Consider the following 27668-nt stretch of genomic DNA (forward strand, 5'->3'; position numbering starts at 1 on the left):
CGCGCCGCTGCGGCTGCGGCTGCGGGCGGGCGGGCGGCGACGGCTGCACCATGGGCTGGCTGCTGCGGGCCGCCCGGCTGCGGCTGGTGCATCGGCCCCTGCTGCTCTTGCTGGCCGCGGGTGAGTGCAAACCGTGAGGAAGCTGCGGTGCTCGCTGAGGCCGGGGTCGGGCATCCTGACGGCGGCGGCGGTGCGGTGCTGGACAGCTCCCGGCCGCCAACAAAGGGGCGGGCGCGCGAGGCGCGGGAGCGCGGGTGTCGGAGGCGCCTTCCTCGCCACAGCTCTCTTGGCGTGTGTCTCTGAGTGTGCATGGGCTGGGGGGCGCCGGGGACACTCGCTCACACCGGCTCACACCGGCTCACACCGGTTCACACTGGTTCACACCGGCTCACACTGGTTCATACCGGTTCACACCTGCTCACACCGGTTCACACCTGCTCACACCGGTTCACACCGGCTCACACCGGCTCACACCGGTTCACACCGGTTCACACCGGCTCACACCTGCAAGCGCGGGAGCTCCATGCCTGGCTGGGCGCCTTTTTGCAAGGCTGCAGGCTTGGACAGCTGCAGGGAAGGCGGGAGGTAATGGGGATCCCCCCCTCTTTCTCATGCAGGCCAAGCTGGAAAACCCTCCTTAAAGGGGTCTCTTTGGGGGGGCCATCCCTGTGACGAGAGGACACTGCCTCTGTGCCTGTCACAGCACCTGCGACAGCGCAGCACGGGATGTGTCTGTGTGTGTGTGTGTGTGTGTGTGTGTGTGTGTGTGTGTGTTTTCTGGTGGGCTAATGATGCCAGAGCTGGGATGAGGGCGTGTTGCCCAGAATGTGGGTCCTCAGGAGCTGAGGGGCAACTTGATTCGCCCAGAGGTGCCTTGGACAACGTAAGAAGGTCTCAACAACAGGGACCCCCCACACACACCCACTTCTCCCAGATGGGAGACTTCTGCGCATCCAAGGAGGGTGCAGCACCCACTGGCATCCATGCAGCAACCACACAAGGACATTGGCATTTCAGGGACTCGTGGTGGCAGGTGCGAAATATTGTGCTGGGAGCGAGGAGGAATCAGCCTGCCAAAGTGGAGTGGCAGACATTGGGTCGAGGTGTTTGCTTGCTGGAGGTGTCTCAGGTCTAGGTGACAGCCCTCGTGAGACAGGCCAGCAGCCCCGAAGAGGACTGTCTGCAATGTCTGCATGGGGAGGCGGGTCACGTCAGGACACGGTGGGTCAAGCCAGTGACAGCTTCTCCACGTGGCGGGTCTGAGCAGGGAGAGCGTGCCTTGAGTGCTAATAAAGGGGTGGCTGTCGGGATGCAGTAGGAGCATGGGCAGAAGGCAAGTGTGCACTGGAACCTGGCCCTGTCATCCCTCCGTATTCAGCCCAGGGCGTGTGCTTGCAGACTCGTGTCATTGGCGGGGGGTGGAGGGGGACAGTCTGCCTTTGCTAGAGGGACATTGAGTGGGTCATCGCCTTGGAGCCCTAAAGAGAGGGCTGGAGGACCAGGATTCTTGTTTCTGGAAAGGTCGAGCACAACATGCCTGGCTTCAGTCCCAGACTGCAGGAAGGGTGTGTATTCCTGTTCTGGATGCCCAAGGGAAAAAGCCCATGGGGTGGGCTCAGATAGGGCTGCAGGACCAGGATTCTTGTTTCTGGAAAGTCCCAGGCTGCAGGAAGGGTGTGTATTCCTGTTCTGGATGCCCAAGGAAAAAGCCCATGGGGTGGGCTCAGATACACACCCAGGCCGGCCTGTCCCCGCAGAGAGCCCGGGATGAAATATTGATTAGTGTACTCGTTCTTTCTGTGACAGTTGCACCAGAACTGTCTGGCAGTCCGTTGGGACCCCAGCCGGAGTGGAGGCAGGGGGTTTGTCCACAGCTTGGCTCCCTCCTACCCTCTCGGCTTCCTCTCTGCATTCCCCACTCTTTGTGACGCATGCACGCCCATACCCCAGGTCTGGGAGGTGTGGGCTGTCTAGCCTTGGGGCTCTTTCACTGCATCTTTGTATGGAAACTCCATAAAGGCATGTCTCTGAACATGACAGTGCGAGACAACTTTTGTTGTAGCTGCCACTGGCGGGTGTGGGGGTGCCTGGCAGATGCTGCGGGGATTGGTGTCTGGCATGGATTTAGGAGAGATCTGGACTTCAGAGCTATCAGCTGTGGATTAGAAGTAGGGGAGGGGCTTGTGGTGGCTAAAGGTAGGAGGGAGAGATAGGGGGGGCTCAGGGATTGCTCTCCTGCCCCCCACTCCATGAGATAACCTGCTTCTTTTCCTTTTTCTTCTCCTGTGGCTTTTAGGATCAGATCTGATTTTTTTGAAACTGATGCCTGAGTCTTTTCCCGGTGTCTTTTTTCTTATCTCCCCTCTTTCTGCTGGAATGATGAAGTAAAAGAAAATTATAGGGGAGAGAGAAAGTGGGTCACATGAAGCACGCATGTCTGAAATGTTGGACTGCCCTGGAGTCTCAATGAAGGCAGACTAATTATTAAGTGCAAAAATAATCGTGCACAGTGGTTACGTCTCAGCTACTATTTTGGTGGCCAACGTTTGAAAATAAGCACCCTTTTGTAGTCACCTAAATTACCCATTGCCAAGGCTTTGGAAAGTATAAGGGGAAAAAAAATCATCGTAGGGGAAAAATTTTTCAGGGAATCAAAACAGTTTACTGCGAAAGAAAGAAAAGGTTCAGGCAGAGAACCTACAGATCCTTTGATCTGCACCACTTTTCAGAGGCGCTCTTGCTGTGGAAAGGAACGGGGTCAGGGGATGTTCCCTAAGTGAGGAGGCAGGACCGGGGTTCACCCTGTCAGGGGATAAGGGTTGGCCCTGGGATCTCAGGCCTTTGTCTTTTGCTTGGAGAGTTCCCCTGCCTTTGTCCCTGACAAAGCTCACATGACTCCTGGTGAGATTTCCCTCCAGGGGGCTTTTGGTTTCCCCAAAGTCCAGGCTGTTGTGGAAGCCAGTCTGAGGCCTAGTGACTTTGATGGCCTTACCCCAGCTGAGCCCAGAGCCCTGCCAGAGCCAGTTCTCAAGTGTTGAAGAGACAACACAGGTGTCTTTAGTGCTACCATAGGGTCATTCTTCTAGGAATTTATTATTTTCTTTTGGTCCACACGTGCTAGTGAGTGCTCAGAGAGCGCCTCCAGTCCAGTGCTCAGGTGTTGAAAGGCTTACTCCTGGCAGAGCTTAAGAGACCATGAAGTTCTGGGTACTGAATCTGGGAGACATTTTTAGGGCCCAGGGGTTCATTTATTAGTACGCCCAATCTACTCTCAGCTAAGGGTTAGGGGGTCACCCCAGTGGTGCTGAGTGACTTATGCTGTGCTGTGGATTGAACTTTGCCCTCTCAGTCTGTAGAGTACCTTCCTAGCCCTTGGGGTTGTCTGTCTTCATGCAACACAAACATTCCATTCCTGAGTCTTTCCCCTGATTCCCTAGAATGCCTTTTTTTTGGGGGGGGGGGCACACCCGATGATGCTCAGGGGTTACTCCTGGCTCTGCACTCAGTAATTGTTCCTGGCAGGTTCGGGGCACCATATGGGATGCTGGTACTCAAACCCAGGTCCAACCTGGGTTGGCCATGTGCAAGGCAAATGCCCTACTGCTGTGCTCTCTGGCCCCTGCTTTTTAAATTGAATTTTTAGGGCCCATACTTGGCAGTTGAGGAAGGGCAGCTCTTCCTGATTATATTTTTGTAGGTCTCTGAACAGTGCTAGGGATTGAACTGAGGTTGGACACTGTGGGTAGGAAGTTCGCACAGCATCGTGTATGGTCCCTTGAGGCTGCCAGGAGTTATTTCTGAATGCAGAGCCAGGACTAACTGCAGAGCACTGCTGGGTGCAACCCTAAAATAAACAAACAAAAATCTGGGCTTACCTCCACCCTGTCTACCTCCTACCTCCTCCAAGAAGCTTCTCTGAGTGTGTAGGAATTACTCCTGGCTCAACCAGCACTCAGGAATTTCTCCTGGCAATTTGGGGGTACCAAATGGGATGCCGAGGATCGAACCTGGTCAGCTGCTTGCAAGGCGAATGCCCTACCTATCCACTATGCTATTGTTCCGACTCTGAACCCAGTCTCTCTCTGCTTCCTGTTAAATATGTTCTGCGAATCTGAGGTCTTTCCTGTTTTGCAGCCCAGCTTCAGGTTTTCTCTTTGAAGCCAGATAGAATAACTGATCTTCATTCTCCACATTGGCCCTTTATTCATGTGCCAATGTTGACCTTTCTCTCCTGTGTTCTCTTTTCCTGGCTGAGAACGTGCAGTTCTCTCTTCTTCGGAGAGGATCATTCTATTTAAGTTGCTTTCAGCGCTGCAGGCTGCTCTTTATGGTGCAGCTCACACCCCCTGCATGGCCCTGCCAAAGGGTAGGGTTGGGGGTGGGGTGGCAGGGGACACTCAGACCACAGGTGACAAAGCACGATTCTCTGCTAGAACATTCCTCTGTCTCCATTTCCAGGCCCATCTGGTCTCCCTCTCTGCGCTTCTTTTTTTTTGCTTTGTTTTGTTTTGTTTCTGTTTTTCGGGCCACACCCGTTTGATGTTCAGGGGTTACTCCTGGCTAAGCGCTTAGAAATTGCCCCTGGCTTGGGGGGACCATATGGGACGCCGGGGGATCGAACCGAGGTCATGATCTTTCCTTGGCTAGCGCTTGCAAGGCAGACACCTTATCTCTAGCGCCACCTCGCCGGCCCCCCCCCCTCTGCGTTTCTGACTCTCACTCCTTGCCCATCTCACTGCGCCATGGACCTGTGTGGTCACACTGGGACAGAGCGTGCAAATATCACCCACTTCTTGTCCCCATGCAGTTCCAGGCAGTATTCAGAAATGCTTCCTTTCTTTTCTTGGTTTTCAGACCATCCGGAGGTACTAAGGGCTTACTCCTGGCTCACTCAGCACTCAAGGATCACTACTACACTTTTGAAGTGAGAACAGCATCTCCACACCCCCTAGCCATCCTCGGATGCCAGGTTCTTTGTTGCTGGAACATGTTAAAACCCATGTTGGCCTGTCCTCACTGCTGTCTCATCATGTCCTTCTTTCTTCTGTGCAGGAACACTCCTGGGCCTGTGCGTAGTTGGAGCAGAGGAGCCTACCCCTGAGGGCCTCACCTCTACCTCCCTGTTGCCCACCGGCCTGGAGCCACTGGAATCAGAGGAGCCCAGTGAGGCCCGGGGCCTGAGTGCTGGCCTGGGCGCCCCCGGCTCAGGCTTCCCCAGCGAGGAGAGCGAAGAGTCCCGCATCCTGCAGCCCCCGCAGTACTTCTGGGAGGAGGAGGAGGAGCTGAATGACTCCAGCCTGGACCTGGGACCCACTGCAGGTAGCGTGTGCTCTGCTGACTGGCTGGCCCCAGTCCCACCACACCACAGCCCTTTCACTCCTCACTGACTTTTACTTCATTCCTGTCCTTGTGCCCCTCATGACCTCGCCTCACCCCTGCACATCATTAAACTCACCCTGAGTGTCTGGGGCCTGTTCTCATTCATGCCTATAGTCTGTGCTCATTTGGCCTGTGAGCAGTAAACAACTTCTCATGTCAGACACGAGGAAGCAGAGGCTTGCCTGTCCCACTCCTCCGTCTGGGGCTCAAAATTGGGGCTCTGCATTGCCAGATGTTTTCTCGAGCTTGTCCTCAGCAGAACTCTCTGTCTAACAAGGTGTGTTTTTGGGTGCCACTGACCCCCGATAGGGCACTCTATGTACCCTTCCTGGTTCAGATGCCACAACTGGCTCCTGGGCTTATCCTGTGTGGAGATGTGGGGCTCAGCTGATTTCATGATCGAGAGGACCTGCACCTGCGGTTCACTTCCAGCCTGGAGGTGCTACATGTGCCTTGAGCTGACAGGAGTTCAGTTTTCCATGCTGTTCTTGGAGCAGGATGGCACAGAATTTAGCCACGATATATATATATTTAAACTTTATTGATTGATTGATTGATTGGTGTTTGGGCCACATCCGGCGGTGCTCAGGGGTTACTCTGCCCTCCGAATTTATTCCTGGCAGGCTGGGGGCCCATATGGGATGCCAGAAATCGAATCTCTCCCGAATCGGTCTCTCCCGGGTTGGCTGCATTCAAAGCAAATGCTCTTCCACTGTGCTATCTCTTCAGCTCCTAGCCATGGTATTTTTTTGGGGAAAACCTATTTATTGGATTTACTTATGAAAATATGGAGTCAAAAAAAAGAAAATATGGGGTCAGAGCGATAATAAAGCAGTAGGGCGTTTGCTTTGCATGCAGCCAATCCAGGGCAGACAGTGTCAATTTCGGCGTCCCATATGATCCCCCAACCCAGGAGCGATTTCTGAGCACAGAGCCAGGAGTAACCCCTGAGCGTTACCAGGTGTAGTCCAAAAAAACAAAACAAAACAAAACAGAAAAAGTACAGAAACAGGAGAAAGGCAAAGGAGAAAGTTCAATCTGTCCCAGTGTTCTCGCAATTGAAAAGTAGTTTCTACTAATAGTTTAGGACACATTCTTCTCTGCACTTCTGTGGATTCTGTACACACTGTTTTCCCCAAAAGTCTTTCCTAACATGCATTTTTAGAAAGTTTAGAACCCAGTGACTGCATAATATTTTATCTTGTGGATGATGTGTAGAAGACCAGTTCCCTGATGAATATTTAAATTCTCCCTAGTCACAGGGCTGCTGCAAAGGTCCTCCTATAACTCTGTAATACTCTGGTTTCTGGGGATAAGTGTCCAGACTAGTACTGCAGGGTCTCGCTGTATTGCCCCGGAAACAGAGCATGCCATCCAAGTGAGAGGGGCTCATAGAGTAACAGGTGTTGGTGGTTTGAGCACAGAGACAGTGAACTAGGGGAAAGGACTCAGGGCAGGTGCAGAGCCAGCTACTAACCTGCAGTGGGAAGAGAGCAAGTTGGATGGAAGGGACCCACTGGGAGAGAGGGGTGACGGGTGGTCTGACGGGTGGCCCTGCCAGACTCATAGTCTTTCAGGGAAGGATGCGGAAGACCAGAGACTCACCTGGAGCTGTTCTCATCTCTCCCAAGCCCCTCAGCCTTCACCTTTCTCCCTTCCCTGGCCCAGCTAGATGGAGATGCCCTGTCACAGTGGACTGAGGACTCAGGCTGAGACCCTGACAGGGTTCCCACTGCACACACACTGCAGATGAATTTTTTATTTTAAAAAAGCCTGCCAGCTTGAGAGGCCAAGTGACTAGAGCATCTGATGCCTCGTGAGGTTTTATTTGTGTGTTTGGAGTGAGGTTGGGGTAGGGATAGGTGGCTGAAAGGATAGGAGTGTGTATTTGTATGTGGGGGCCCCAAGTTTGATCCCCAGCACTGTATGATCCCCAGTCACTGGGAGTGATCCAAAAAATAAAGTAAAACAAAAATTTTTATACTTTATACCTATATATATATATACATATATATACACACACACACACACACACATATATATATATATATATATATATATATATATATATATATATATAAATTACTCAGGAGTAACCCCCGAGTACCACTGGATATGGCTCAAAAAACAATCAATAAATAAAGTTTAAAAATTGGGGCCAGCGAGGTGGGGCTAGAGGTAAGGTGTCTGCCTTGCAAGCACTAGCCAAGGAAAGATCGTGACCGTGGTTCGATCCCCCGGCATCCCATATGGTCCCCCCAAGCCAGGGGCAATTTCTGAGCACTTAGCCAGGAGTAACCCCTGAGCATCAAACAGGTGTGGCCTGAAAAACTAAAAAACAAACAAATAAATAAATACATATATATCGTGGCTAAATTCTGTGCCATCCTGCCTCCAAGATCAATATATATATATATATATCACATATATATTCATCAATCAATATATTACTTTATATACTAATACATAAATCATATCTATGCAGGTGTATTATGTGCACAGACACGTTACGTACAGGCTCTTTCTTTTTATTATTTTTGGTTTTGGAGTTACTCCTAGATGTATACAGGGCTTACTTCTAGCCCTTCACTCAGGGATCACTCCTGGTGAGGCTCAGGGGACTACATGGGATGCTGTGTATAGAACCCAGATCTCCCACATGTAAGGTAAGTGCCTTACCCACGGTTCTGTCTCTCTGGCCCCCTTTATATTTTTATTTGCTTCATGTTTGGGCAGCCTTTCCCTTCCTGAGGTAGGGGCACTCTTATTTAGCTTAATATTTTATGTAGAATTTCTCTTGGGAATAATTAGTTGAGGGTGGTGCAGTGAGACAGGGGTCAACTGTATCTTCCCATTGGATCCCCTCTCTGATGCACTGAGAGGCACTTGGGGTTTCTCGGCCTGTCCCTTTTGTTGAGGGAGACTGTGTCTAGTCTCTTGGCTTCTCTAGTCACTCAACATCTCTGGACATTCAGCATCTCTGGTCACTCAGAGTCTCCAGAAGAGCAGCAGCCACCACAGCTGTGTTTTTGGGCCTTCCTCAGACCCACATGGGTAGGGAGGGGGCCCCTCAGCTTTGGGGACCTTCCCCCATCCAAGCTTATTCCCCTTTATGCATCCCTCCCGCGCTATTCCACTGGCTCCTTCAGGTCTGAGTCACAGGGACATATCTCACTGAGTCACCATCCAGCTGCGGATCTTGCTGAACTCGCGGACATGGATCGTGGCGGGGGCTCTGCATCGCCCTTCTCCTCCTCTCCAACCCCTCCGCTCCACTGCGTGGGCCTATCTCCTCATCTCTGCCATACGGGGCCCAATGGCTGAGGGAGCATGTGGGGTGCAGAGGAAGTGAGGAAGGATTGTTTACCCATGTTCCTCCTTGATTTTCTCTTACCCCCTTGCCCATGGGGCTCTGGGTTCCCCCGGCTGATAGGAAAACACAAATCCTGGCATATAAGCCTAGTGGGAAGTGCCCCAACTGTCTGGGCCCAGACTGTACCCTCCCCTTCAAAATGGGATCAGGTGGGCTCTCAGGGAGATTGAGGGAGCATGGTCACATGGCAGCAGTGGCAGCGCAGAGAAATGTTATTTTCTCATCGATGGTGACGGGCCTGTCCCCACTAGCCATGTTCACAGCCTGCCTGCTTGCTGGGGCTGACTCTGGTCTCAGGTCACTCCCAGCACCTCTCTAGGAAGACAGGGTTAGGCCCCAGTCTAGTTCTACCTACAAGCAGACCCACAAGATCCCACAAAGCTGGTAAAAGGGACTCAGGTCCACCACACCTTGGACCAGGGGGTAATTTGTATATCCTAGGATGGGGACATCTTTGGTGGCCCTGATACATCAGAGAGTCACCTGGCTTTTTCTCCCTCATGGATGCTGTGAGGAAGGAGGCAAGAGGTTCCCTGGGTGTGGGGTGGTGGGTGCAACTCCTCATAGCCCTCATAGATGGAGGCTGCTTCATCTTCAGCAGAGCCAGAGCACTGGGAGCCTGCAGAGGGTCTTCCCAGTGAGGAGAGGGTGCAGTGTGTATGGAGAGAACTTCTCAGGGTATCCCAGCAGGGCTTCCCTGAGTATAGAACAGCTCCCATGGGTCAGGTACCTGCCAAGTGTTGTTTAAGTGTTTCATCTCTCCTCGTCTCACCTCACAGAAAACGTTCTGTGCATCTTGATATCACCTTGTGACCCATGAGCAAATGGAAAATTTGAGGGGAGGGTTGGAGAAGGGCTGTGTGAGAAGGTGAGAAGTGGAGTGCCATCCTCAGGTATCAGAAAGCAGACCCTTGGATCCAGCTCTTACGCTGCCCCATCCCTCTTGGGAATGTCCTCGGGCCCAGTAGAAAGGTCAGTCTTTGTTCAGGTCATCATGCTTGTGTCAGATCGTCTCTTCTGAGGTGTTTTTTGTGGGGGGCACTCAAAAGCAGGAGAAAAAGGGTTTTGGGGTTGGCAAGTTCTAGAATCTCAACTCAGGACCCCAGGTCTATGTGAAATGGGACATTATTGGATCAGAAAATGCAGAGGCCAGCAGTTGATTTTACAGTCCAGAAAGCTCCATCCTTTCACTAGTATCTACTTCTCTCCACCAATGTCCCCACTTTCCCTCCATCCCCCAACCTGTGTCTGTGGAAGGCACTTTTCTTCCCCCTGCTTTTGGGTATTGTGGTTTAAGATCTATTACTGGGGCCGGAGAGATAGCACAGCAATAAGGTGTTTGCCTTAGACCCAGAAGGAAGGCGGTTCGAATCCCGGCACCCCATATGGTCCCCCGAGCCTGCCAGGAGCGATTTCTGAGCGTAAAGCCAGGAGTAACCCCTCTGAGCTCTTCTGGGTGCGACCCCAAATAAACAAACAAAATGATACTATTACTGATAAGGCAGTGCTTCTCAAATAGTGGGGCGTGCTCCCCAGGGGGGGCGCGAGGCTCCATAATGGGGTGTGTGTTTGACTTCGGCAAACACTGTCATAATAAGCTAAGCCCCGTGTTTATATCTCCGGAGCTGAGAGTTTCTATGTCCTGCTTCAAACCCCGCTTCGAAAATCTATGCTTTGCAAAACATGCTCATTGGAGCCGTTAATCCAGACATCACCTCTGATTTAAAATTTAATCAGCTCAAATTATTTTATATGGGGCCGGAGAGATAGCATGGAGGTAAGGCGTTTGCCTTTCATGCAGGAGGTCATCGGTTCGAATCCCGGCGCCCCATATGGTCCCCCGTGCCTGCCAGGAGCAATTTCTGAGCCTGGAGCCAGGAATAACCCCTGAGCACTGCCAGGTGTGACCCAAAAACCAAAAAAAAAAAAAAAATATTTTATATATTTTTGTATTGCAGGTTAAAGTTTTTTTTTTGTTTTTTGTTTTTTGTTTTTGTTTTTGTTTTTGGGCCACACCCGGCATTGCTCAGAGGTTACTCCTGGCTGTCTGCTCAGAAATAGCTCCTGGTAGGCATGGGGGACCATATGGGACACCGGGATTCGAACCAACCACCTTAGGTCCTGGATTGGCTGATTGCAAGGCAAACGCCGCTGTGCTATCTCTCCGGGCCCTAAATATTTTTGTTTATAAAGATACTATTTTACAGTCGTTTGGGGGGCACGAAAAATGTTTTCTTCTTCCTAGGGGGGCATGACAGAAAATAATTGAGAAGCCCTGCTTCTCAATTACCCTTTTTATCACTGAGTCCTCTTCTATTTTTGTTGTAATGGTGTCTTCCCTGACCTGTCCCATATCCCTTCCTACTGCCTCACCCCCCACCCAGGGGCAGCTTCTTTCTGCGAACCAGTTCCCCAGCTCTTCATTTCTATTGCTTCTGGGTTTTAGTTACTCCCATATGTATATCATGCATAAGAGTGAGATCATTGTGTGTCTGTACCTCTCTCTGAATCATTCACTCAGCAGGAGGCTCTACAGATCCATCCACATATCAGCAAATTCATCTTTTTATTTTAATAGCAGAGTAGTATTCCTTCGTGTAGCTGCTCCATAGTTTCTTTATCCACTCCTCTGATCTTGGGCACTTGGGTTGTTTTCAGGGTTTGGCTATTGCGAATAGTGCTGCATGAATAAGGAATGCAGAGGATTTTTCTGATACCATGTTTTGGGCTCCTTTGAGCTCTTGCCCTAGCCCCTGCATAATGTTTTTGAACTTTACAGCCCACTTGATCCACATGAAAGTAGACAAGATTAGTAGTGCTCTTTTGTAGCTTGAGACACTGGCTTAGGTTTAAGAGCTCTGCAAGGCATCACAGGTACAGAGCGGCAGAGCTCAGACCTTCCAAATAGATCTATCTTCAAGATAGGTCTTCTGCTTCAGTCACTAGTGCCATCAGGAATTTTGTAGGAGCTGGAACATCCAGCATCTGTGCTGGGCTTGGGCCTTACGTGCAGTGAGTTCTGCATTGCACACTTGGCCTGTGGTTGGACTCCATAAAAATTCCTGAGGGAGAACAGCAGGTCCTGTCAGACAGAAGCCAAGAAAGATAACAGAGGAGCCTCTATTTTGGTTCCATGTTAGTACTCAATGACCTCCTGTGAAACTGAGAAAATACCCCTGAGATCAAATCCAATTACAGCCACTCACAGTCCAGAACCCAGAGTTCAGGAGTGTTCAGGTTCTGGTCCTGTCTTCTTTTGTCCTTTTCCTCCTTGGAGGAAATTGGTAAACTCTGCATCTTGCTCGAAAATGGAAAGGCTGGGGCCGGAGAGATAGCATGGAGGTAAGGCATTTGCCTTTCATGCAGAAGGTCATCGGTTCGAATCCCGGCGTCCCATATGGTCCCCCGTGCTTGCCAGGAGCAATTTCTGAGCATGGAGCCAGGAGTAACCCCTGAGCACAGCCGGGTGAGACCTAAAAACCAAAAAAAAAAAAAAAAAAAAAAGAAAATGGAAAGGCTGTAGGCAGGCATGGCTGTTTCCCAGACAGTGCAGGCACTGTGCTTTACCTGTGCTTGGGTGTCCTGAGGGGATACACTGAGCTGGCAGTGGGGTTGTCCCTCAGCCAGAGAGGAACCCCGAAACCCCCCGAAAACTCAACACTCTGTGAAGCAGCTTCAGCTGTTTCCAAAGGGAACATTTCCAGTGTGAAGTTATACGATATGAAAATTTAGCTTTGTTGTTGTTGTTGTTTGTTTTTGGATCACACCCGGATGTGCACAGGGATAATTCCTAGCTCTGCACTCAGAACTTTTGTGTGTGTGTGTGTGTGTGTGTGTTTTTTGGGTCACACCCGGCGGTGCTCAGGGGTTACTCCTGGCTTCATGCTCAGAAATTGCTCCTGGCAGGCACGGGGGACCATATGGGATGCCGGGATTTGAACCGATGACCTTCTGCATGAAAGGCAAACGCCTTACCTCTATGCTATCTCTCCCTCCGGCCCCTGCACTCAGAACTTATTCTTTTGTTTTTGTTTTTGTTTTTGTTTTTGTTTTTGGGCCACACCCGGCGGTGCTCAGGAGTGACTCCTGGCTGTCTGCTCAGAAATAACTCCTGGCAGGCACAGAGGACCATATGGGACACCGGGATTCGAACCAACCACCTTTGGTCCTGGATCGGCTGTTTGCAAGGCAAAAGCCACTGTGCTATCTCTCTGGGCCCCAGAACTTATTCTTAATAGGCTTGGGGGACCATCTGGGCTGCTGGGGATTGAAACCAGGTTGACCCCATTTAAAGCAAACATCCTACCCGCTGTGCTATTGCTCTGGCCCCAAGAGTTGGTTTTAAGTCTTTCCCTCTAACTAGCCAGTGACCTGCAGTGAAGTTTGGGGCTATGCCTCAAGGACACTTGTGCAGCTAGTAAAGGCTGGGTTGAGTTTGCTCAGTCACACAAAGGCAGTGGTGTGGTTCTTCATCGTGCCCTTTCTTGCTGGCCTGCCTGGATGGGGTGGGCAGGCCTCAGGCCCCAGAATTCTAGCTCAGACCCACTGAGAAACTGACTCTGGATCTTCCACATTTGGTAAAGGCCATTGGTTCCTGTCTGCACACCAAGAGGGTGACTCGGAGCCTCATGAGCACAGAGTTAACATCCTCCTCTCTCCTACTTGTCTCTTGAGCATGGAATGTGGGGCCTTTGTAGATCTTCCTGCGAATTCTGTGCTTCATGGTGATGGAAAGAAATGCCCAAGGACTTCTTCAGCTCTGGGGGTGGGTGTAGTTTCCAGGAAAGCCACCAGAGGGCTCTGCAACTTCAATGTCCAGGTTCTCTCTTGTGAACCCCACCTCTTGTTGTGGTCTGTTAACTGGGGAGAAAGGGGCCTTAGAGGCGAGGTGACTAGCCCAAGGCCTCTGGATGAGCCACAGTGATCTGGGTGTTGAGAAGCGAGTGAGAAAGGAGCCATAGAACGTGCTAGTCTACCACCTTGGGTGATGGGTCCAATAAACAGATGGGTGGCTGTTGGAGGGTAGGTGGGTGAGCAGGAGGAGATGGGGATCGAGAGCACCCCGAGGAATGGCCAAGAGAGGGGTAGCTGTGTCAGCTCCTGTCAGCACTGGAGGCCAAGTGCTGGGTTCAAGAGGCAGAAGATGATCCCTTTTGGGAGGAGCCACACCCAGTGATTTAGGGCTTACTCCGGGCTCTGCACTCTGGGATCACACCTGGAGGGGCTTGGGGGACCAGATTGTGTAGGATTGAAGCCGGGTTAGCTGTGTGCAAGGCAAGCTCCATACCCACTATACTATTGCTCTAACCCAGAAAAGGTGAATCTCTTCCAGGTGATTGTTATGGGGGTCTTCCTGAAGTCCCTGAGGACTAAGATGTTTATTGGAACAGTGGAGCATTTGCATCCCAGGATCTCGAACTGGCTATTCTGTGCACACTTCTTGTCTTCATGGAGTCTGAGGACACCTCTGTGCTGTTTGCTTTGATTGTCCTCAGCAGCCTGGCCTGATTGGATCCGACCTCCACTCCTGCCCCTTACCATCATGACTGTTTCGTATCTTCTGTGCCCCCGCCCATGCTCTTGTCTGTCTACTGCCAGTGAGTAACTCTTGGAACTTTCTCTCTGTCTGCAGACTACGGTTTTCTGGACTTCACAGAGAAAGCGGGTCCTGTAGAAGGTACCAGCCAGGGGCAAGAGGTGCCGAACATCCCCTCTCCCCTGCCCAAGATGAACCTGGTAGAGCCTCCCTGGCATATGGGTCCTGAGGAGGAGGAGGAAGAGGAGCGGGAGAAGGAAGAAGCAGAGGAAGTAGAGGAGGAGGAGGAGGAAGAGGAGCGGGAGAAGGAAGAAGCAGAGGAAGTAGAGGAGGAGGAGGAGGAGGAGGAAGAGGAGCGGGAGAAGGAAGAAGCAGAGGAAGTAGAGGAGGAGGAGGAAGAGGAGGAGGAAGAGCTGCTGTCTGTAAAGGGATTCCATGAAGACACCCAAACTCAGGTCCACACCTTCTCCCCCAGCAGCAGCAGCCACACACCAGCGACCCCCAAACAGAGGCCTGAAGATCTGGGGGACCAGGCTTCCTCGGGGGTGGAGGTGGGCAGCAGCATGGAGCCCAGCCTGCAGCTACCCTCAGCCACCCCGAGCTCGGGGCTTCTGGGAGCTCCGGACTTCAGCAGCCAGGAGACAGTAAACACGCTGCTCCCAGCCATAGGGCCTGGAGTGGAGCTGGAGGCCACTGTGGGTTCAGTCTCGCCAACCAGCGAGCAGGGGGAGAGCCCGTCCCTGGCTTCCTCCCCTAACACAGAGGCTCCGAGTGGAGCCCCCAGCCCAGACCCCCTACATCACGGAGCCCCAGCCTCCCTCCCACCACCGACGTCCCAAGACCTGGAACCCACTGTCTCCACTGTTCCCCTGGGGCAGGACCACCTCAGCCCCTCGGCCCCCGATGTAGAGGCACAATCCAGCATTCCCTGGGATTCGACTCAGGTGAGCAGCTGCATCGTGAAGCAGTGCTGGGGAACGGGGGTGCTGCAAGCCAGGGCTGGGAGGCCTGAGTTGCCTGTTGGGGCTCAGCTTAACTGTTTGAACACCTCCATGATCTACCCAGCTCACACCCTCAGTTCCACACCCACATTGGTGTTTACACCTGAGAGACCTCTAGGGGGATGGGGAACCTGTAGATACCCACGTGGGGGTGGCAGCTGGGCCCCTCTACAGGGCTCCCCACATCCTGGCCACCTCTGGCCTCCCCTGGCCTCCCCTTGCTTCAGGTGTCTTCTGCTTGGGCCCTGGATCCACAGATGGGAGGCAAGGTATGGATCATGGGCACGCCCCTGAGGCTGTCAGCTGCCCCCATGTCATCACAGACCCCCTCGGGCTGTCAGCTGCGCCCCCCCTTGTTGGCACAGTGCTCCCCTTCCTCTTCTCTCCTACGTCCAGGTAATCTGCAAAGACTGGAGCAACCTGGCAGGGAAGAACTACGTCATCCTCAACATGACGGAGAACCTAGACTGTGTGAGTGCCCCAGGGCGGTGGGCAGTGGGGAAAGGGGGCTTCCGTGGGTTCCTGGCTCTCAGCAGCCCTATTCTTGCCCTCAGCATTCAGCTGAGAAGGAGCAGTTGGGAGGCTTGGAGCTGCTCTTGTATTCTCCCCACCAGCTGCCAGCACACCTTCGCGTCTAGAACATTTGTTCGCAGCATTTTGATCCAGACAGGCAGCATGGCTGGCCCTTTTTTTCTTTTTATTAAATTTTATTGATTGATTGATTGATTGGTTCCTGGGGCACACCCAGTGGCACTCGGGGCCACTCCTGGCTCTTTGCTCAGAAATTGTTCCTGGCAGGTTCGGGGGACCATGTGAGATGCTGAGAATCAAACCAGGTCCCTCCTGGGTCAGTTGCATGCAAGGTAAACGCCCCACAGCTGTGCTATTTCTCCAGCCCCCCCCCCGCCCCCCCCCAGTGACTGGCTCTTTCATTGGGAAGTTTCTTCCTCCTCCTGCACAGCTGGGAGTGGGAAAGCTATGACTGAGCAGGGTACAGGGTGTCTGGCATCTTACCTATGGTAGGGGCATGGAGCCAGTGCTCCGATGCCCCAGAACCTCCCATGCAGGAAGAGCCCTTCTGGGTCCAAGACCCCTTCCCCCTTTCTGCTCTTTGTTTTTTATTTAGTTTTTTCTTTTTGTTTTGTTTTTGGGTCACACCCGGCAGCACTCAGGGGCCACTCCTGGCTCTATGCTCAGAAATCACCCTCAGCAGGCTCGGGGAACATATGGGATGCGGGGATTCGAATCACCGTCCTTCTGTATGAAAAGCAAACACCTTATCTCCATGCTATCTCTCTGGCCCCCCCTTTCTGCTCTTTGAGAAGAAACAACTTCTCTGGGGGATGAGGGCTGTCCTCAGTTCTGCGGCCTTGGAAAGGAGTTGGTCGCCCTGCACTCGGCGCTCCTAGGCTCTTCAGCTCCTCTGCTGGGGGTTGCTTCTGGGACTTTTGGGGGCTCCCTTCACCTGCGTGTGTGACTGCTTCCTCACTCACTCCAGGAAACTCTCATTTTTCTCCCTAGGCCCAAACTCCCTCTTTGCTTCGGTCTTGCACCTTTGTGATTGGGGGGACCTTTTGCTCCTATTTGGTGGGTACGAGGGAATGGAGAGAGGGGGTGCCCTTGGCTCTTCCTCCTAGACAGGTTAGATATCATTAAAAGCAGGAGGTATGCCTGAATCTGCTATGGGCTCAGAAATTGCTCCTGGCTTGGGGAACCATATGAGACACTGGGGATCGAACCAGAATCCATCCTGGGTCAGCCACATGCAAGGCAAACGCCTTACTGCTATTCTATTGCTCCAGCCCAAACTCCATTTTTTTTGATTTATGGGTCACACCTGGTAGCACTGGGGTTACTCCTGGCTCTATGCTCAGAAATCGCTTCTGCTTGGAGGACCATATGGGATGCTGGGATTCGAACCACCGTCCTTCTGCATGCAACGCAAATGCCCTACCTCCATGCTATCTCTTCAACCCCCAAACTCCGCTATTTTTAAACAGGTGGTAGTTTTAATTATCTTCACATTTTTATGAAATAGATCTCCAGAACTTTCCCACCTCCCACCCTGGTTGTCATTGAACCATTTACCCAACTTCCCTGGCCCCTATCTCTCCCCTGCCTGTCCCCACTCTGTGTCCTGTCTCCTTGAGTGTGACTCACCACTAGGGTGGTCCCCAGGAAGTGTGCTTATACTACCTGTGTCCCCCTGGAGGCCAGCTAATGTGTCTCAGGTCTTCACTGTGTGGCATATGCCAGCTCTTTCTTTGGAGGCTAGATCATGTGCCATGGTGTGCCGGAAGCCCATTGGTACATCTGTCCATCTTTCAGGTACTAGGGCCTGTGGTAAGTGAGGCCACTGGGAACAGGTGCACCAGTGTCCTTTTGGACCCTGTCTCAGCTCTCATGCATGTATTCCAAATTGAAACTGAGGTAAATCTGGTTTTCCTTCTTGGAGGAACTCACAATGATAACAGCTGCTGGAGAAATGGGGCCTGGTTCCTGCAGCCTCATCACACAGTCTGGGCCTGTTTTGTTGTTATTGTTTTGTTTTTGGGTCACACTCAGCAGTGCTCAGGGGCTTTAGTCCTGGCTCTGCACTCAGGAATCACTCCTGGTGATGATCTAAAGAGCATATGGGATGCTGGGGATTGAACCGACCGAGGTCAGCGTGCATAAGGCAAGCACCCTATCCACTATATGATCTCTTTGGCCCCTGTTTTGTTTTTGTGTTATTGGGGCCACACCCAGCTGTGTGCACTCAGGGATCACTCCTGGCTCTGTGATCAGAGGTCACTCTGGTGGTTCTTGGAGATCTTATTGGGTGCTGGGGATCAACATGGCAAGGCAAACACCCTGTCCATTATACTATTGCTCTGACCCCTTGGGTATGTCTTTAGTATAGTGGTGACCTCATGAGTGGAACTGGAGTCTCCCCTGGACTGGACTTGGTTTCTTTGATGGTTAGAGATGTTGAATATTTTATTATCATCGTCATTATTATGGTTTGGGGGCCATGCCTGGTGGAGCTCAGGGTTCACTCCTGGCAAGCTCAGGGGACTCTTTATGGGACCAGGGATTCGACCATGGTCATCAGTGTGCAAGACAAGTACCTTAAGCCCTGTGCTATCTTTCCAGCCATAATATTGGTTATTATTTAGCCAGTGCTCATTTCACTTTATCAGCTTCTTAGCTTCTTTGATTACATGTGATCTGACACCCAGTCTCCCTTTTCCTGGCTTTATCTTCCTTCTGACACACTTCCTTCACAAGCATCTCAGACATCAGCTAGGAAAAAATGTTTATAATTGCCTTATGTCCTCTTTATGTTTGTTATACTCTATTTTTTTAGGGGGTCACACCATGCAGCACTCAGGGGTTACTCCTGGTCCTACACTCAGAAATTGCTCCTGGCAGGCTTGGGTCACAATATGGGATGCCGGGATTCGATGTCTGTCCTGGGTTGGCCGCATGCAAGGCAAATGTCCTACCACTGTGTTATCTCTCCAGCCCAGTTATACTCTATTTTGATGTAATTTTACATTTATAGAAAAAAAAAAAAAGGTACGAAGAAATCCTGTTTGTTCCTCTACCTGATTGACTGGTTGAGAGCATTTCTCCGCCCCAACCATTTGAGAGTTATTTGAAGGCATTAATACCACTATTTGGATGCATTTCTTTATAGTAAGACTATTCTTTGAGCCGCTATACAGAAATCAAAACCAGACATTTCTGCAAATAATCAAACTCTCATCTTCTCTCCAGGTGGTTCTTGGAATTCAACCAGTCTCGCCATGTGCAAGCTGGTTTCCTCTGGTTTCATATTTAATCCAGGATCAATATTACTCTTGATTACCATGTTTCCCTCCCCTCCCTTTTTTTGGACCACATTTGGCAGGGCTCAGGGTTACTCCTGGCTCTGGGTTATTCTTGGCTCAGGAATTTTCCTGATTGTGCATCGGGGTCTATAGGGATCCTGAGGATCAAAGCTGTGTTGGCCACAGCAAGGCAAGCATGCTATCTGCTGTTCTATTACCCCGGTTCCATCTGGCTCTTTTTCTCAGGAATTAACATCTACTAGTTCTAGGGGAACCATATGAAGTGCTGGTGATTGAAACTGGGTTGACCATGTTCAAGGCAAGCGCCCAACCTGCTGTGCTATCTTTCTGCCCATATGTTTCTTGTTTGTGTGCTTGCTTGTTTCTTGGACCATACCTGGAGGTGGTCAGGCATTACTCCTGGCTCTGTGCTTAGAAATCTCTCCTGGCAGGCTCAGGGGACCATATGAGAGCATCTGGATGCCAGGGGTTGAACCTGGGTCAGCCACCTGTAAGGCAAATGCTTTAACTGCTGTGCTATCCCCTCCAGCCCCCAACACTCCTTTTAATCTGGCTAATGACTTGGACCTATTGGCAAATATTGAGAGGGACTCAGAGTAGTACAGGGCCTGCAGAGAAAGTATCTTCCTAAAAGCCCAGCCAGGCTTCCTTTGAGAGTTGGGAATATTTAGCTTCAGTTCCAGGAATTCACAGCTCAAGATGGAGGGGTTGGGGAGAGAACTGTGGAACACACACTGGCTTCTGTCCATTACCTGAGACATCACAGTCCTGCAAAAGAAACTGGGAAGGAGCTTGCAAAGATCCAGAAGAGGGAGCAAGAAAAACAACCAGGAGGTTCCAGAAGGCAAAAGACGGTGCTTGCCATCCGTATGCAAAGGACCCCAGACTGGTGGGATAGTACATCAGGTATGGCTCTTGCCTTGCACAGGGCTGAACTGCCTTCAAACTGCAGCATCACCTGAGCACCACCAGGAGGGATCCTTGAGTTGAGTGCAGAGCCACAAGTAACGCTTAAGCACCGCCAGAAAGAAACCCAACTAAATGAAAAGATGCAAAGGGTCTGATCCTTTGTCCTGTGCAAGGGAGAGGAGTGAGACCTGCCTTGTGCCCTTCTGGGCACAGGAACAGAAAAGTGTGGCCTCCACTGGAGTGAGAATCCAGAAAGAGCACTTGGCCTCCAAGGACGGCTCCCCAAGTTCTAGAAAGGCAGGAAACAGGCTGTCTTATCTGATGTCCTGCAAGCTACTCATGGATTCATATTTCAGCCTATCTGGCCTAGCGTGCCTTGCCCTGGCCCAGCCCTTTCCTCAGGGAGCCTTGGTGACGCTCGATAAGGAAAAGATGCAGAAGCCAAGATGTGGTTGCATTGGGGCTGGAGCCATAGCGCAGCGGTAGGGCATTTGTCTTGCATGCGGCAGGCCCAGGACAGACTGCGGTTTGATCCCCAGTGTCCCATATGGTTCATCCAAGTCAGGAGCAATTTCTGAGCACAGAGCCAGGAGTAACCCCTGAGTGTCACCGGGTGTGGTCCAAAAACCAAAAGAAAAAAAAAAGATGTGGTTGCGTGTGTGTGTGTGTGTGTGTGTGTGTGTGTGTGTGTGTGGTTGCATGTGTGTATGTGAGTGTGGCTGGCCTGGCATGCCTTGAAAAGATAGAGGCCAAGATATGACTGGGTGTGTATGGGTGGTGGCAGGACCGGCCGTGGAGCCCTGATGGCCCTTGATACAGGAAAAGATGCAGGAGCCACGGTGTGTGTGTGTTCTTGTGCATGCTCATGCTGTGCCCCAAGTACTGGAGGGATCAGTACTTCCACACATATCATATTTCCAGTGTCCTTGTGTCCGCCTGCTTTCAGCTCACAGATAAGCAGCCATGGCAGCATCAGCCCGTCACTGCGGGAACCACCCTGCTGAGGGAAGTGAAAGGTTTGTACATGTTCCTTCCATCTCAGGCACTCAGAAGTGCCTCTTCTCACTTGCCTCCTTCTGGACTCTTGGACTTCTCTGGGATGACTTCTAAGGGCTTTCCTGGCTCTGTTTTTCCAAAGACATAACTCCGTTCAGTTGTGCCTGTTCTCCTGCCCCAGTTCCTCATAGAAGCTTCAGGCTCTGTGCTGGCCACTCAGGTCTTACCTGGGCTCAGAGGGCATTTCCACTGGAGTCTTGGATGCTGAGTTTGCGGATCTACAGCCCACTGGCTACCCGGCTCCCAGGATCTTTAGAACCTGCTTATTCCTGAGTCACCTGTTTTTCTGCATCTCTGGCTTCTTCTAGTGCCATATTTCTGTGCTCCTAGCAAGATGCAGGAGCAGGGCTTGGTGAATGGATATGGTGGGCAAGGACAGGCATCCCTTTTTGCTCACAATTGGAACGCTTGCCAACACGGAACTACTGTTTTGTCGTTTTAGTTTGTCTTATTACCATTTAAAAAATACCCTTGTATTGCACACATAGATGAAATAATTCAACACCTTTCTCCTTCCGATTGACTCTGCTTTCCATCTCACAACCCTGCACCTTCCATTTTACGCAAGTCATCTTTCTTATGGCTGCATAGTTTTTCTTCATGGTTCCTTTGTCCCGTTATCTCTTGAAGGATACTTCTGTAGCTTCCATGATCTTTTGTTTGGGGCCACTCCCAGCTGTGCTCAGGGACTAAACCTGCCTCTGTGCTGAGAAACCACTCCTGGTAGTGCCCACATTTCAGTGGGAGAACTCGGATGGGGCTCAGAGAGCTGCAGTATTTGCAAAGCTGAATAAATGGAAGAACCAGGATTTTCCTTAGGGGGTGAAGCCTCATACATGGTTCTACTCAGAGCTCATTCCTTGCAGGGCTTAGGCACTACACATGCTGCTGGTGATCGAATCTGTGTGTGTCTCTCCAGCCCCAGAACTGGGAGTTTTGGACCCAGATTTGGGTCCTATACTTAGGCTTTTGCCCTGGGCAACTGACACTCAGATAAGACCCTTGTCATGGCCTGGGGGACAGTGAGCACACTGTGGGTCTGGTGACTGCAGCTTGCTAGATATATCTTGAAGAAGACACATACGGGGGCACAGCACCTGTGACCAGAGGGGCTTCTCTGCATTAGTGAGGGACCAGAAGGGCTTCTCTGCATTAGTGAGGCTGCTGAACAGTCAGGCAAGTCCGGGAATGCCTCACCCCTCACAAATGCACATGTATGCGCACGCACACACATGAACATGCACACAAGTGTGTGGAAGACAGGCTCAACTGGGAACTCAACTGTGCCTGGCTGCTCAGAGCTGTCCCCTGGTGCCCTCTTTCCCCAATTGCGAGAGGGTTGGCTCTGCTCGGTAAACTCATGTCAGGGGTTAAGCCTGGGCCTGACATTCATCAGGGTAACCAGGAACAGAGGTCCAGCACCAGGTCCCCCAGCTTGGCTTTGGGTTGGCATAACAACCAGGAAAGCATGGGCTAGAGTCACAGAGTGCAGAGATCCCGGGGAGCTGCCTGTGTCTGCACTGGTCCACTGCTTCACAGAAGGAACACCCCAGAGCCTGGAATGCCATGGAGGGCAGTCAGGGAACATGGATATGGGTGTGGAGCACCCTAAGATCAGGCCTTTTCCCAAGAAGGGTAGACCATGGGACAGGGTTATACAGACCAAAGAAACTAGAGTGCCAGGGGCGTTAGATGAGAAAGCACCTCCAGTGACTGCCTCCTGGGCCCGATTGCTCCCTCTGCTCACGGTTGTCCCTGGGAGGAAGCCACACATGCTCTGATCTCAGGGCTGTCTGAGGCAGTGGCATGGCAGTGGTGAGGTTTGTGGATGCTTTCTGGTCCAGGAACAGACTTCTTGCTCTTCCCCTCCACCACTCACGTACTCCACGCATGGTCTCTCTGCCCCTCAGCTTACTGGTAAGGGCCAGTAGAAAGGAGGCTCTAGGTACCCCAGGGGAGCACAATGGCCCTGTTCATGGTGCCACAGTGCTGCCCAGATGGTGGCCTCACAGCCTCTGACTGAAGGAGAGCCTGCAAGCCTGGCTGCTGTGGGACTGCTCAGGACAAAGATGAGAGCAGGGTTGGGACTGCAAGTAGGAGTGGGGAGCCCCGACTTCGCTGAGCTGAGGGTGCCCTCTGTCCTGGCAGGAGGTCTTCCGGCAGCTCCGTGGCCTGCAGCTACTGGCACTGGTTGAGGAGGTGCTGCCCCGCCATGGCAGCGGCCACCATGGGGACTGGCACATTTCCCTGAGCAAGCCCAGCGAAAAAGAACAGCACTTACTCATGGCCTTGGTGGGCAAACAGGGTGAGCGCATGCTGGGCACTCGGATGGGTGGGGGCTTTAGGGAGCTGGAAGGGGTGGGGGACCCTTGTTAGAGTGTGGGTGAAAGTGGGCACTAGAGTGGGTGTGGCACCAGCAAAGGTGGGGACCCTGGCATACCGTGTCAAAGCCAATAATCAGTATTGGAGAGAGCCTAGGGGCACCCCTGGGGTACAGTGGTGCTGATGCAGTGTCTCCCCCAGGGGTGGTGCCCACCCAGGATGTCCTGTCCATGCTGGCTGACATCCGCAGGAACTTGGTGGAGGTAAGTATATGGGAGCGGGACCGGGCGGTGGCGCTGGAGGTAAGGTGCCTGCCTTGCCTGCGCTAGCCTAGGACGGACCGCGGTTCGATCCCCCGGTGTCCCATATGGTCCCCCAAGAAGCCAGGAGCAACTTCTGAGCGCATAGCCAGGAGTAACCCCTGAGCGGCACAGGGTGTGGCCCAAAAACCAAAAAAAAAGTATATGGGAGCGTGCAGTGTGTGTGCAGAAATGGGGTTGGAGAAGGCCCTGGCAAGGTTCTCTAGGGAGCCATGGGAATCTTCTGGGTATACATTGGGGGACATCCCTGGCCAAAGACTGTGGTGGGGAGGAGTTGCAGGTCCAGAAGCCATGGGAGAGTGTAACAGAGGCTGGCAGCCGAGCAGCCGGATACAATCAATGGAGTGTTCCACAGGTGACATCATTCCTGGGAAGTGCCCCAGGCTGATCGGGTGCTACTCTGAGGGGACAGGTGGAAGCCTCAGTGTGGGGCCTCATCCGCCTCTGGCTCCATCATGGGGCAGGACGTCTGGGTTCCAACAGCATAGTCCCCTCTTCACACACTGAACCTCAGTCTGGCGTTCTCACCTCTCCCCAAAGGGTCTGTCTGCTAGGCCTCTGGGTGCGTTCTTATTTGTCACGTGAGGTGTGAGGTGTGGATTGGGATTCTGGCTGGTGCCTTCTTGATCAGTGGTGCTGGTTGCTGAATGTAGGCCCATTCTAGGGGGCAGAATACTCAGGGAAGTACCTCAGGGACCCTCTTGGTACCCCACTTAAGTTGAGAGCTAAGGTCCAGGCAAGGGAAGTCCCTTGCCCCAGGCTAGCAGTGGACTAGGCTGTGATCCATTGCTCTCTTTCCTCCACCTCCTACTTCGAAGCCCGAAGCTTCACTACAGGGAACTGGGGTTTTATATCTATCATCCATGGTTCTGAGGGCCTCTCCAGCTGGGAAATTCTGGGTTCACGAGCACTGGGGGAACAAAATAAAACATTTTATTATGTAGTAGATTAGCAGGAGACCTGGCAAGTTCTAGCAAGCCAGCTGAACTCTGCTAACAAAACGTCCAGAAAATGGGACCAGAAAGTTATCAGAAGAATTGAATTCCTGTGTGTGCGGATCTTGCTCTTCCCCCTCCCCAGAAGCTGCTGAGTGGCACCATGGACCCACCCCATCTCTGATGGCCATTGGCATCCAGAGAAGGCAGACTCAGCCCAGGACAGGCCACAGTGTGAGGTTGTAGGGCAGTTGGACACCCTTGGGGACCAGCCAGTGGAGGAAAGGGAGAAGCTGAAGGGTCTGCCTGGCAGCTTGCTCTATTGTCATCCAGTTTACCTTGGCCATAAATGCTCCCAGAATCAGAGCACCGCCCAGTGGTGCTTGCCTTGCACACAGCTATCCATGATTCAATCTCTAGCACTCTTATTTGGTGCCTGGAGCATAGCTAGGAGTGATCCTGAGTGCAGAGCCAGGAGTAATCCCTGAATATCACCAGATGTGACCCCCAAACTAAAAATGCTCTCAGAAGCCTCCCCCTACTCAGGTGGAAATTGTGCCAGGTCCAGCTCTTGACTCTCATAGAAGGCTGTATGTGGGGTCTCACAGCTTACCACAGTGAGGATGGGGTGACCAGTGTCCAGAAAAGGCCTCAATGGGCTGCAGCACCTGTGCTTTGCCCGAAGGAGCCCTGGCACCATGTGGTCCCACAATCACCTCTGGTGTGATCCCCTGGGTTTAGACAGGATCTGGGGTGGCCCTAAATGGGCTGAATGATGCTGGACAGTCTCAGAGGAGCAGGTCCAGGCTAAAGAAATATCCTGAGCCACAAGTGTACTAGCACCCCTCTTCGACCTCTTCTTCCCCCTCTGAGCTGTTACCCCAAAGTGCCTTTGAGGCTGTGGTGCCCAGAATCTGCACTGAGTACCCCGGGCCCCTGCCTCCCAGATCGGCATCCAGAACTACTCCATGACAAGCAGCTGCCAGGCCCGGACCAGCCAGGTGCGCAGTGACTACGGGACACTCTTTGTGGTGCTGGTGGTCATCGGTGCCATCTGTGTCATCATCATCGTGCTTGGCCTGCTGTACAACTGCTGGCAGCGCAGGTTGCCCAAGCTCAAACACGTGGTGAGCCTGGGGCAGGGCTGCGGGTGGGCGTCCTCTGCAGGGGGGCTGGTAGGATTGATTGTCCTAGGGCAGGGCTGCAGGAGGTTGTCAGGAGTCTTGCTAGTGAAGTTGCAAGTTGACACATCCCCCAGAATGCTGGAGGTGCACAAATGGGATCCAGATTACAGTGAAGGAACTTTAAGGGCACCAAATCCTCAAATGGTGGACCCTGGGGAAGAGGGACTTGGGGCCCAGTTTCCTAGGGTCCCAGGGTCTCTTGTCTAGTGGACTTGGGGCTGCCAGCTGCAGGGGGTGGGTCGGTTGAGAAGGACCTCTGGACCTCAGCACCATTGCAGGATCTTCGAAGGAGAGACTTGCGGCCCAGTTTCCCAGGGTCTCATGTCCCAAGAGGGACTTGGGCTGCCATCTACAGGGGGTTGGTTGAAAAATCCCAGGAGGCCCCTGGACCTCAGCACCATTGCAAGCGCCTCAAAGGAGGGACTTGGGGCCCACTTTCCTAGAATCCCAGGGTCTCTTGTCTAGTAGACTTGGCCTGCCAGCTGCAAGGGGTTGGTTGAAAAGTCCCAGGAGGCCCCTGGATCTCAGTACCATTGTAAGAGCCTCGAGGGAGGGACTTGGGGCCCACTTTCCTAGTGTCCCAGGGTCTCATATCTAGTGGACTTGCCTGCCAGCTGCAGGGGGTTGACTGAGAAGGACCAGTCCCCTGGACCTTAGCACCATTGCAGGATCCTCGAAGAAGAGCCTTGGGGTCCAGTTTCCCAGGGTCTTATGTTCCAAGAGGGACTTGGGCTGACAGCTACAGGGGGTTGGTTGAAAAGTCCCAGGAGGCCCCTGGATCTCAGCACCATTGCAAGAGCCTCGAGGGAGGGACTTGGGGCCCACTTTCCTAGTGTCCCAGGGTCTCATATCTAGTGGACTTGCCTGCCAGCTGCAGGGGGTTGGTTGAGAAGGACCAGTCCCCTGGACCTCAGCACCATTGCAGGATCCTCGAAGGAGAGCCTTGGGGTCCAGTTTCCCAGGGTCTTATGCTCCAAGAGGGACTTGGGCTGACAGCTACAGGGGGTTGGTGGAAAAGGACCAGGAGGCCCCTGGACCTCAGTACCCTGGCAAGATCCTCAAAGGAGGGACTTGGGGCCCATTTTCCTAGAGTCCCAGGGTCTCTTGTCTAGTGGATTTGGCCTGCCAGCTGCAGGGGGTCGGTCGGTAGAGAAGGACCAGAATCCTCGAAGGAGGGACTTGGGGCCCAGTTTCTCAGGGTCTTACTTCCCAAGAGGGACTTGGGCTGACAGCTGTAGGGGGTCGGTTGAGAAGGACCAGGAGACCGACCCCTTCCTTGCAAGATGCTCGCAGAAGGGAAAGGCCAATGGGGGGGGGGGGCGAGGGGCGAGGTCTTCGGGTGTGCCCCCTGTGGCAGGGGGACTCACCACCCCCTCATATCCCACCTGACAGTCGCACGGCGAGGAGCTGCGCTTCGTGGAGAACGGCTGCCACGACAACCCCACCCTGGACGTGGCCAGCGACAGTCAGTCGGAGCTGCAGGAGAAGCAGCCCAGCCTGAACGGCGGCAGCGCCGTCAACGGCCCAGGGGGCTGGAGCGCGCTCATGGGGGGCAAGCGGGACCCCGAGGACTCGGACGTGTTCGAGGAGGACACGCACCTGTGAAGCCGAACCAGGAGCCGAACCTGCCTCCTGCCCAGCGACTCAAGGACGAGGCCTTGGCCCACCAAGCCAGGCCCGGCCCGGTCCTCCAATCCCGGGACCCTCATTAAAGCCGCTCGGCCGGGCCCAGCGAGTCCGCCTTGCCCGATTCGACTCGTTCTTGGCCGGGGCGGGTTGGGTCGGGCCGGGCCGGGCCGGGCCGGGTCGGGTCGGGT

General features: G+C 52.8%; 1 protein-coding gene across 3 annotated transcripts; it reads left to right on the forward strand.

The window, feature by feature from the left end:
* Positions 1-27490, forward strand: PODXL2 (podocalyxin like 2). Of its 3 annotated transcripts, none has more exons than XM_049766518.1 (9): positions 1-120; positions 5053-5319; positions 14385-14611; positions 14666-15232; positions 15686-15760; positions 23239-23395; positions 23614-23675; positions 25615-25794; positions 27244-27490. In XM_049766518.1, the coding sequence occupies exons 1-9, from the start codon at positions 51-53 to the stop codon at positions 27454-27456; spliced, it is 1818 nt and encodes a 605-aa protein (XP_049622475.1). In that variant the 5' UTR covers positions 1-50; the 3' UTR covers positions 27457-27490. The 3 variants fall into 3 exon arrangements, with proteins under 3 accessions (XP_049622475.1, XP_049622476.1, XP_049622477.1); XM_049766519.1 differs by having other exon boundaries at positions 14385-14560; positions 14645-15232; XM_049766520.1 differs by having other exon boundaries at positions 14385-14560.
* Positions 27491-27668: the final 178 nt, after the last annotated feature.

This window comes from Suncus etruscus, chromosome 20 (genome assembly GCF_024139225.1).
Source record: "Suncus etruscus isolate mSunEtr1 chromosome 20, mSunEtr1.pri.cur, whole genome shotgun sequence".
Classification (NCBI taxonomy): domain Eukaryota; kingdom Metazoa; phylum Chordata; class Mammalia; order Eulipotyphla; family Soricidae; genus Suncus; species Suncus etruscus.